Genomic DNA, 12,300 nt, shown 5'->3' on the forward strand with positions numbered 1-12,300 from the left:
ACGGTGATGTCTGGACACGCTCTGCCTATTAGGTTCAACTACTGCATGGTAATGTGGTCCTGGCAGTGAGTTACTGGAATTGGGAGTGAGTCCATGGTTTGTCATGGGTGTAAGTGCTGGAATGATGTTCCTGTCTCAGCTGTCGGGAAGGAAGAGTCTTTCACTTGTAGGCAGGATAACTGAAAGACCTTAAATAGTGCCCAGGATTTCTCTTCTTCCTACACTGTACCAACTACATACTGTGAAAAATTAACCATTTGCAAATTGGATGCAAAAGAATATAGATATTGCAAATATATATATAATTTTTTTTTTTTTTTGCACACATTTTGATAATAAAACAACTCAGGTTAGATATAGCCAGATTCAAATGACCTATCATTTGAATGTTTGTTTTCATTTGGAGTGTGATCTGACACCCTTTATGGAGACTAGCCTCTCTCTGGCCATAGCTGGCTTATCCTGCTCGCTTCTTACCCAACAACAGGGTGGGTGTTAGGGTTAACAGACTACGTGTTGGAACCCTAGCCCCTCTATCTGTGGATGGAATCCTGGGGTGGCACTGTAGATACGCAGTAGACTGCTAACTGCAAGGTCGGTGGTTCAAGTCCACCAGCCACTCCTCAGAAACCCTATACGAGGTCACTATGAGTAGAATCCATTCAATGGCACTTAACAACAAAATTATACCTGTGGATGCAATCTTATTTGGGAGCAGAGTTTTCTTTGTTATGTTAACGAGGCAGTATTAGTGTGTTGTGTGTCCTTGAGTCAGCTCTGACGCATAGTGACCCTCTATAGGGTTTCCAAGAAGCAGCTGGTGGGTTTGAACCACTGACCTTGAGGTTCACAGTCTAGTGAGTATCCTACAGCGCCATATCATAAGGCTGTATCAGTGTAAGGTATGTCTTAAACCTAATCACTTTTAAGAAATAAAAAGAGCAGATTAGGCCTAGAAGTAAGCAAGATGCTGCATAATCACCAGGGAACCCACAAACAGAAAAGGACTCAAAGCTCTTCCCTCAGAGCCAACTGAAAGAGTCTTCTGCTAAATCTGCTGCTCTGAATCCAAACTGCTAGTTTCCTCAACAGAGAGAAAATGAACTTCCTGTTCTTTAAAACCATCCACTTGTGGCATTCTATTAAAGCAACATTAGGAAACAGAAAGTGGGTGAAGTGAAGACTCTTGAGACCTCCATAGAACTTTTTTAGGGTAGGAAATCAGGGGATTAGCCGTTTCAGGTATCTGGGTTGGAAATGTTTCCCCACCGATGGGGCTTAATGTTTCCCATGACAGCTCAAGTCTTCCTTCAGCAACTTGACATGCCTGAAAGCAGCCCCACTGTGGGGCCCCTCCCACCGCCCCAGAGGATTAAACAGCCTGAGCACATAATGGTAGCCCTTTTGCATGAGTCAGATTAATGCATGTGTCCGTTGCCCAGGTTGGCAGCTAAACACTATTATTTATTTATTTCAAAGAAAGGAAAGCAAACCTCCAGATGACAACTCTTTTCAGACAAGCTGTGGAGTATGTCTGAAAAGGATCAGGAGACAGACGGAGAAAGTCCCAGTCTCCCATGCGGTAGGAAGCCCAGGTGGGACTGGAGGCCCGGAGAGGAGCAGACAAAGCCCTGGGACGGATTAAAAAGTAAAGCAGACACAGGGTAGTGTTGTGTTCTCAAGGCTGTAGGCCGTGGGTCACTTTTCTTATATGTACCTTCCCCCTCCCTCACCAGGATGATGAAGACACTTTTCTGGATAGAGTTCTACCAAGTTGAGGAGCAGTGTCCCATGGTGTTCCCTACCCCAAGCGAAAAGGTCATCTGGAAGTTTCTCTGGTCACTCTCTAGGACACTGGAGAATAAAAGTTCCTTTTCAGTCTTGGGTGCTTAAATGGGAAGTGGTTTTTATCTGCTTTACACTCCCATGCCATAAAACGTCCTTACAAAACTAAAGCAAAAAAACAATTGCCGAGGAGTAAATTAAGACTCCCAGTGACCCCTATGTGTTTCCAAGTAGACCTCCATTCCATAGGGTTTTCATGGCTGTGACCTTTTGAAAGTTGATCACCAAATTTGGCTGCTATGGTGCCTCCATGGTGGTTGGGTCCAATCCACCACAGTGGGGTTAGTAGCCCAGTACCAGTGCCTAACTGCATCACTCAAGGACTCCCAAAATGCCTTTACTCTTTGGGTAACTGAAGTCCACATTATTCAGAAGGGTAAGTGTGATGACGGTATTAGGGAGTGGGCATGTTCAAAACCAACTGATGCTGACTCATGGTGACATCATGTGTGTCAGTAGAACTGTGGCCATAGCCTTTTCACAGTGGATTTTGGGGAAGCAGACTGACCACCAGGCATTTTTTTCTGAGGTGCCACTGGGTAGACTCAAACCATCAGTTTTCACTTAACAACCAAGCACATTAACCATTTGCACCAGCCCTGGATACGTGTCTCCATGGGCATGTTACGCCTTCCTTTAAGAGTTACACTTCTCTCTGAACACTGGTTAGCAGGGACAGCTGGTCCCAAGCTTCTTGGACTATAAAGTGCCTGTCTTGGGTAGTGACCAAATCAAAAGACTCATGGACTGAATGCTAAGGTACACACCTACAGAGGGCACATTCATAGGAACTGGTTGTCCTGGTGTCAGAAGTAGCCCCTAGCCAGGAAGCCAAGCTGGGTCACTGAGAAGAGTCAAAGAATGCTGACAATTGCCTGTAAAATCAAACTCTGTTCCTGAAGCTTCTAGAAACAATAAACCAAATAGCAGTCATCATTCCTCTATCACTCTCATTCCTACATCACTTTCAGAGCAGCAGCTAAGAAAATAGTGGTATGGTGGTGGTTATGTGTCGTGGAGTCGGTTCTGACTTATAGCGACCCTGTACTGGGTTTCCGAGGCTGTAAATCTTTACAGGAGCAGAAAGCTTCATCTTTCTCCCGCGGAACAGCTGGTAGTTTCGAACTGCTGACCTTAAGGTTTGCAGACCAATTCGTCACCATTACACTACCAGAGCTCCTTGAAAATGTTGGTATAAGCAACACAAAATAATGTGAAAACTGAGCAACTGAGTTGGCACCCAGGAATACTTCAAGGCAGTGGTTCTCAACTCAGGTTGTAGTCTTGCTTATCAAGGCTATTACACAATGTCTGGAGACATCTTTGATTGTCACACCTGGGGTGGGGGGATGGGGGGGATGTTACTGGCATCTAGAGACCAGGGATGCTGCTACAGTGCACAGGACTGTCCCACAAGAAAATCTAGGTCCTTAGCAACGCTGCTATTGAGAGGCCGACCCTAACTTAAAGTGTCTGTGAAACTCTGAGAAGAAGCTAAAGCCTGGAGTGCAATCTCAAGTAGTCAGGATTATCTGAAAATCACAACAATGTTTAAAAATGGCAGGCCTGGCTTCTTTGCCCTTTGTCTTGCCCCTTGATCTGCTCTAATCTGATCCTGAGAATTGAAAAGCCAAAACCACCCCCTTCCCCCCAGGACACATGCAAGTATGTTTACAGGCATCGCGGTGCCGGAGTGCTCCAAGTATTTTCATAGTTTGGCCCAGCTCTAGTTTCAAAACCCCAAACAGTAAGTTTCTCTTTTTTGCTTCCCACAAAGGCATTTTTCTCTTTAACTCTGATTTCCCTGCCCACGAGCAAAGGTGAGCGCCAAACCCAAAGCGCTCACAGGTTATATGACTAATATTGCATGAGCTCATATGGACAACAATGTGCCAACCATGATACCTAAGCTTTTATTTTGTTCCCTTACCCTGTGTATGAACAACTTATTTCTGACACATGGAGAATATCTCATTTAAGGTGTATTTGCTTCCCATTCCACACATGTTGCCATGTGCTGTTCACGTGAGCAGTGACAATTCACCACTGCCATCCAATGGGCCAGTTCCACAGTCCCACCCATCCAGAAGTTACTTGGAGTAGAAAGTTCTAGAGGCGATCTACTGTAATGATTTGGCCTTTTATCCGTTAACCCATCAGCTGCCATCTTTTTCTGCCAACTATAAGCAACCCCTAACTGCCCAAGGCATTGAATTCTCCAAAGCTATTTCTGCTTCCACATCTGCAATGTCTCTTTGTGTGTCAAGAAAAATCAGTGCATGGGTGTGGGACTTTGAGTAGGGATAGGTAGCCTTATCTTTAAATCATGTTATCTTCACTTAAAATGTTCCACTGGTGCTGAGCTGTAGGGAGTGTTTTCAGGCGCTTACTTGAGAGTCGACTGGAGAGCTCAGCAGAGAGGGTTGTCATGCCGCTGGCCCGTCCAGGCGAGATGGGTGTTGCTGGGTGCACAGAAGGAGAGGTGATGGATCCCAGGTACTGGTAGGACTGGTCATAGGACCACGGTGGGGATGGCTGGATCTGCCTTGTATCTGCAGAGAAGCAGGGAGGGCAGTACATGTTGAGAGGGGCGGGGTTTCAGAAACGTGAAAAGGCTTTTAATAAGAAACGAGTCACCTTGGTTTCAATATGTACATGACTGATTGGTTGCTATTGTTAGCTGCCTTGTGCACAGTGGAAAGAAAGGCTGCCTTAGTCCTGTACCATCCCCAGGATCAACACTTGACGTTGGGTTTTTAGTGGCTGTTCACCAGGCCTTTCTCCCTAGTCCATCTGAGTCTGGAAGCTCCCCTGAAACGGATTCAGCTTCAGCAACACACAGTCCTTCACTGACATGGGTGTTGGCTGCACATGAGGGGCAGTGGTAGAGCACCAGATCTGAGCCTCCTACAAGGAAGATAAGAATTCTGCCCCTCATCTCATGCCACTGTTTTCTCGGTGTCTAAGAGGCCCACTGTATCTCAGGATCTACTTCTGTTGGGTGATTTCCCCTCAAAAACGAAACTGAAGTACAGATTGATTCTTTGAGATGTGTATCTGATAATTGCTTCTTCTAGTCAAAAAATCAAACTCAATGCCATTGTGTTGACTCCCGACTCAGAGCTACCCTATATTAAGTTTCTGAGGCTGTACATCTTTACGGGAGCAGAAAGCCTCATGTTTCTCCTGCAGATGATAGACCATTGATAGGCAAGAGTAGTCCATTGCCTATCCTACAGCACCACACCAGCACTCCTGTTCCTGCTAACTGTTGTTGTTTAGTACCGTCAAATCATTTATGACTCCTAGTGAACCTGTATAGGGTTTCAAGGAGAGAGTGGTGGGTTTGAACCACCAACCTTGTGGTTAGCAGTCCAGTACTGCACCACACCAATACCCCTACTACAGGTTTTACTTAATCCTGCTGATAATGATGAGAGGAATTGATATCATTTTCAAGGTGGTGGTGGTGGTGGTGGTGGTGGTGGTGGTGGATATGCTATGGAGTCAGTTCTGACTCAAAGTGACCTTGTATAGGGTTTCTGAGGCTGTTAATCTTTACAGGAGCAGAAAGCCTTATCTTTCTTTTGTGGAATGGCTGGTGGTTTTGAACTGCTAACCTTGAGGTTAATAGCGCAAACCCATAACCACTACACTACATTTTCAAGGTAGAAGTGGTCATCTTCAAACTTTAACTATAGAACTTGACATCTTTAAGTACTGACTACTCAGACAATTTCAGCTTTATCAATGATTACAGTAATCATCATCATAAAACATTTGTTTAGGTGTTGATCAGCACTGGTAATCAACTATATGTAATCAGTAAGCAAACAGAATGTAGGGTTCTGGTATTTTGTATACCTTTGACAAAACTACCTAATGGTTTTCAGAATGTTTTCTGTTTAGGTGAAGTCTCTCCCACGAATGATGAAGAGAAAGAAAAGAAAGTTTAGCTGGCAAACTGACAATGAGGTCTAATGACTAGTTCACAAACCCAGCATTAAAGAGCTCATCTGTCAACCCTGACTAACATAGGAGTCTAGCTCCTTTCCAGACTTCAAGCTTATACCTTTTCAAAGGGTAAGTTTGAATGAGCCCTGGATAGTACAAACAATTAATGTACTTGGTTGCTAATGGAAAGGTTGGAGGTTCCAGTACACCCAGAAGCACCTTGCAAGAAAAGACCTGGCTATTTGCTTTACAAAAAACAGCCAGTGCTGAAAACCCATGCTGCACAATTCTACTCTGAGTCTGAGTCAACTAGATGGTTAAGTGTCGTCAAGTCGGTTCTGATTCATAGCAACTTAGTCTAAGGTTTCCAAGGAGTTGCTGGTAGGTTTGAACTGCTGACCTTGCAGTTAGCAGTCCAGTGCTTATCCTACTAGTTGGTTTTATTTTGCAAATTGTTATTGTATGAGGCCTGTGATGGAGGAGGAACAAAAGTCTGTGCTGACCTCAAAATATTTAGGCAAATGGATTTAACAAATTTGACTCCGGCATTCATAGGAACCCTAGTTTTCAAAATCATCACACTGTTTATAGATGGCAGAGGGAAGAAATATGTATGACCTCTATTTTTAGATGAAATGTGTAAGCGAACCTCAACACTGTCCCATCACAAGGCAACTTGACATGTCCCTAGTGTAAAACAATTATTTTTCTCTGTGCCCCACAAACAACTGTAACTCCAAAGGGGCTTCGTAGGGGTTTAGTAGCAACCTAGGAGTAGCAACATTCCTTAGGAAAACACTGAGTATAATTTTTCTATGTGTCATGACAGCAATGAGTTATTACTACTGAACATGAAATATTTCAGATCGTCTCCCTCCAAGCCTTTTTATTTCCAGCAGTTAAACTTTGCCATTTTGTTTTTTTTTCTTGGAAGCTGCCAGAGCCGGCAACAGAATCAAGTATTTGAAGATCTAGACCCATGTCTTCCTCCCCTGTGGTCTTCTGCCAGTGTATTCTCCATCTTCCCCCACCCCCACCCACAATACCTGTCGATTTCTTTTATTTTCTTGAAAATATCCAGACTTTCAAGTTAGAAAAATCTGGTAGTTTCTGGGCAAGTATTTTAGCTTGAAATCTTTGGAATTCAGTATTAAAACAACAACTTGGTTCCATTCTGAATTGTAGAGGATTTGAAGAGATGTCAATAAGGGAGCTGGCCTATTTTAAACTGGGTGGAAAATAAATGCTCCACTGCAGTTGAAGATCCCACTTAATCTTATACTAACAGTTTTTCTAACAACAGAAAAGCAAACACAAATAGCTGACTGCTCACCAGTCCAATATTGCCACAAGAATTTTGCTTCGAGTGAAGAGAAACCAACCAACCAAATACTCAGGTATTGCCAATAGGCATGCATACGTTCTATATGCACACACTTTCTAAGTGACTATATTGTACTCAAATATTTTAATCATTTAAAAGCAAACAAAAGAAGTTTTACAATTGTCATAAAGTACTCTGGGGTGTGAATTGCGGTACAGTAATTCATGCCTTGTGTAGACAGCCCAGCACCGCTAACTCACGTCTAAAACCACACTAAGCATAAAGTAGGATGCCATGATTCATGTCCTGTCACGTTTTACTGTAGTGAAAAGTTGTGCTCGGCTTTTCTAAACTCATAATTAAACCATGCAAACGTTGCATAATGTTTCATAGCCTTTGAAAAATATGCTTTGGTAAAATGATCTTTATGATTAAAGTCCAAGTTCTATGATTTTTTTTTTTTTAACACAGGGTCTTATATTCAATATTTTCTTACTTTACACTATAACAGCTTTGCAGGAGATGTTGGTGGTACTGGGGAGGGGGCCAGCACTGAAAGCTTGAATCCTCATGAACAGCTGTCTTTCTTATGAGCAAAGTTAGCAGCAGCTGGATGTATTGCCAGTGGTGGACCAGAAGGTGGTGATGGTGAGCTTCTCACACTGAATTTTTGGGTATTTCTTTTTCTACGTGTATAATTATTAAAACACCAAAGCCCAAACTAAAACACAACAAAAAACTAAGGGTGAATAATACAGTATTACCGGTTGGTAATTCCAACTCATTGAGACCATGTGGGTCAGAGTACAACTGCACTCCGTTAGGGTTTTCCATGGCTGTGATTGGCAGGCCTTTCTTCTGAGGTACCTCTGGGTGGACTCGAACTCCCAACCTTTTGGTTAAAAGCTGAGTGTTTGTACCATCCAGGAATTTCTAATAATGCTGGGTTTCATATTAATTTAACACCATTGCTTTGATGGGGCAATGTGAAGACATGAAGGCAAGTGTGAATTATCAGTGTTGTGGGCCACCAAGCGGAGAGGCAGTGGAGGTGAACTCTGCACCTATTCTGTGTAGTGGCTCTGGATTACTTTCTGACTCTTTCTTCTCATCCCTGAAAGAAGGTCATTTCTAAGCCCTTCCAAGGGTGGTACTTTAGGATTCTTACTCACACGGGCCCTACCCAGTATTTCACTGTGCAGCTTGTATATTAAGTTGAGTCAGGTAGAGGCGTGGGGTGAAGAATGCGTATATTCTGGGGAGAGGAAACAGGGAGGGATAGTCTAGGAGCTATCCAGAAAAGAAGGCTGAGAGTAAGGAAGCAAACCACACACTGTCAGTCACTTGCCAGCAAGTACGGTAACTTGCTGTTTTCCAAGGTGTTGCCTCTGATAAGACAGTCCATCAAAAACAGGGCAAGAGTTAGACTCTGACCAACATGGCCCCTCAGCCACAGAGCTTTAGCCTGATGTCAGTGCCTCTCCCAGGACTGGATAATACTTGGAAAGGCTTCTTCTATTGAAGCTGACCAACTTGCTAAAAGTTGCTTTGCCCTTTCTTCTATTCATTCCCAGGCTCATGAAATTATTCAGTTGTTCTTTCAACTCAGATATCTCACAGACGTTTTTTCCAAAGTTAAGTGCTTGATGCCTAGCTGAAAGGCTTGTGGTTTGAACCCACCCACGGTGCCTCAGAAGGCAAGCCTACGGATTTGTTTCTGAACGATCACTGCCTTGAAAACCTATGGAGCACAGTTCTATTCTGCATGCTTCGGGTCTCCATGAATTGGAATCGACTGCATGATAGCTAATAATATGATCCAGAGCCATTTTACTGAGGACTCACAGTGAATGGATCACAGCCCGTGCCGTTGGGATATTATCACTAATGGGAGTTTAGAGGCTGTTTCCAAGCGAACCACTGGCCTTATGGACACCTGTTCTCCAAGTAGAGCCAAAACCCATGTGCTATATGTTTATGTTCCTCCTCTGAGGGAGCAGAGTAGGAAAAGCACCAGCATTAATCCATGTAGGGTTCCATTAGTAAACTAGCTACATGAGCTTGGGCCAATCACTTATTTTCTTTAAGCCATAGTTGTTCGACTTCAAAGGGTAACAGTGAGGAATATGTGAAATAAGCTATTATCTATAAAGCAATTCCCCCAGAGGGTATGGTATTTCAATACAGCCACTTTGATGATGCTGTTTTGTTATTATTGATCATGAAATTTTAGGTAAAACAAACCCTCTCTCCTCACATTGCTGAGGCTTAATTTGTTCTGTTTGAAATGGGGTCAAAGAAGAGGTGGAAGTTAGAGACTGGGTGGGGTTGAGGTTAGCGGTGAACTCAGGTATCCACGGCATATATTACTCAGTAAGAAAGCTGAGTGCTTTTATCTTTGGTTGCATCAACAACAAAATGTCTGAGTCAAAAAAGGCCCTGTCAAACAATTTAGGTCAAAATGTCTTGCTCCTTCTAATATCAGCTTTAACACGGAAAAACTTGGGAAATATCTTTGCAACAAGAAAATTGCTGACGACACTGCAAAAATCACTTTTCTTGGACCCATCAGAGAACTGTGGTTGCAGTGCAAATTGCCATCTTGAAATCTAGAGAGATGGGCAAATACAATCACAGATGGGATCTGCTTGTGGAGAGCAGAAGCCTCGGGAGCCCTTAACTAGTAGGAATACTTAAATGGTACTTTAGAAAAATCATGTGAGGCTGAATATAGACTCATATAAGCATGAGACACTCCTGGGAACTGCTTTTTAGGAGGAGGAGGAGCACTATGCTCTTATGGGATTTTCATTCAGGAACCCCACCACATTTTCATGGGATCCAGTATAATAATATTGGATTGTAGCTGCAAAGCTGCAAAGCACAGAGTCTGTGTAAGGAGGAGTTCTTAGGGAAGCTCAAAGACAACACGGGAGACAAAAACAAGAGTATGATAGAATTTGAAGCCTCTATACCTACAATTACAGCAAATATTAAAAAGGGGGTGGGGGGAAGAATGCAACAGATATAAAAGTTAGAACCATGGTAGATATGAATCCAGTCATACTAATAATCACTTAAAATGTGAATGATTTTAAGTATCAATTAAAAGACAGAGTGGTTATCAATGAACCAACTATGTGCTGTCTACAAGGAACTTACCTTAAATATAAAGACTCAGATAGGCGAAAGATATACCATGCTAACACACTAGTAAAAGAAGGCTAGAGTAGCTATGTAATTTCAGACAAAACAAACTCTCAGACAAGGAAAATCAGGGATAAAGAGGGGCATTGCGTAATAGGAACGAGACCAATTCTTCAAGAAGGCATAACAGTCTTAACTGTGTATACAACTAATAATAGAGTTTCAAGTACATGACGCAAAAATTGATACAATAGCAAGGATAAACAGACAAATCGACTATTATGGTCTGAGACGTCAGCACCCCTCTTTCAGTAGGCCATATGTCAATAAGGCAGAAAATCAGTCAGGATATAGGTAACCTGAACAGCATAGTAAATCATCTTTAGCTATATGGGACATATATAGACCATGTCCTGGTATGGCGCTGCGGGTCAATGAGCTGGATTGCAAAGTCAGTTTGAATCAAGGTTGGCACTTCAAGCTCATGAGCCGCTCCTCGGAAACACTATACAAGGTTGCTATGAGTCGGAACCAATTAGACAACAATCCAACAATAGCAGGTTACACATTCTTCTTAAGTTGGTGAAACAGTCACCAAGATAGACTATATTCTAGACCATAAAGCACACCATACAGAATATACTTAAAAGAAAAAAAAAACAACAATCCATCACACAAAGTGTTTTCTCAGGCCACAATGGATTTAAATTAGAAATCAGTAACAGAAAGCTAGCTGGAAAACCCCTGAACATTTGGAGACTTAAGTAACATACTTTTTTTTAATAGCACCTAGCCCACAAAAATTGTCTCAAGAGAAATTTCATATTATTTTGAACTGTAGAAAACGAAAATACAACTTAACCCAATTTGTGAGATGTAGCCAAAGCTGTGCTTTGAGGGAAATTTATAGCATCAAATGCATGCATTAGAAAAGCAGAAAGATCAAAATGTCATCATCATCTAAGCTTCTACCTTCAGAAATTAAAGGAAGAAACCAAACAAACAAACAAAAAAGAACAAGTTAAACCTAAAGCAAATGAATAAAAAGAAATAGAAAAGGGCAGGAAACAATAAATTCAACAACAGGAAAGTAATAGAGAAAAGTCAACGAAACCACAACTGATTTTTTTTTTTTTTTAAAGATTCAAATGCCCTGCTTTGTCCTCTTGTTCCCTTCAAGCCACTGTAGACTGTAGAAGATAGACAGATTTACCTCTAATCAGTCTCTCAGCCACCCTGGTTGTGCTCTGACCACTCCTCTGGGTCTTTGGAGCACCCTCCCTCAAAACCTGGGTTCCCAACAGCAAGCACCACATGACTGCAACAGCCTCCCTCTACCTGGGCCCGGGGAACGATGATGTCATTTGCTTGGTTTCTATAGTTGGAAAGTCTGTTCCTTTTGGTGGAAATCTTTAGAAGGCCAGGTTGTTCCATCACCATTTAAAAATAAAGAGCAGACGGTTACGTATGCTATGGTGTCTTCTATTTTTAAAAGAGCTGAACCTGCTTGGTGAACATGTAAGCCCTTGGGGAGGCCCTGGTTCTGTGTTTTTTCCCTCGGGGATTTTTTTTTTTTCTCCCCTCTCTGTTTGCAAGGAGGTGAGGCTGTTCTCAGAGTGCCTCCAAGTTCGCCTCAGTCATGGGTAGCTGGTGTAATGCCCTCTTGGATGCCTCAGAGCACACAACAGGATGTGACTCAAGGCTCAGGGATGTGAGTCAGGTTCCAGGGTGATGTGTCAGGGCGAGCCCCATGGGTGGCTGGTATCTCCCCGTCTGGAACCCTGGGGAGAAAGATCCAGGCTCCTCTGTAAACAAAAGGGGCACCCCCAGCTGCTCTGTTCTCTCCTTTCAGAGCTGTGTGATATCAGCTCTCATGATTCCAGGAGATGGGTCATTTTCCTGAATAGTCCACTGACTTTGACAAGTGAGGCTTCCTCTGGCCAGAGGAGCAGAGAGTAAACATACAGCAAGCACCAGTAAAGACCGGGGCTACCTACAGGGACATTCAGGTAGCAGACCCCGAAGGAGCA

At 42.9% G+C, this 12,300-nt stretch overlaps 1 protein-coding gene across 2 annotated transcripts in view; it reads right to left on the bottom strand.

Moving 5' to 3' along the window:
• The window catches only part of RUNX1 (runt-related transcription factor 1), a 353,781-nt gene that overhangs the window by 5,570 nt on the left and 335,911 nt on the right, over positions 1-12,300 (bottom strand). Inside the window, exon 7 of one of the 2 annotated variants that reach the window (XM_006862559.1) lies at positions 4,236-4,397. The exons of the other annotated variant lie outside the window; for it this stretch is intronic. Within the exon in view, the coding sequence (XP_006862621.1) occupies positions 4,236-4,397 (162 nt within the window). The remainder of the gene's footprint in view (positions 1-4,235; positions 4,398-12,300) is intronic. 2 annotated transcript variants of the gene reach the window in all.

Source organism: Chrysochloris asiatica, unplaced genomic scaffold, assembly GCF_000296735.1.
Source record: "Chrysochloris asiatica unplaced genomic scaffold, ChrAsi1.0 scaffold00049, whole genome shotgun sequence".
NCBI lineage: Eukaryota > Metazoa > Chordata > Mammalia > Afrosoricida > Chrysochloridae > Chrysochloris > Chrysochloris asiatica.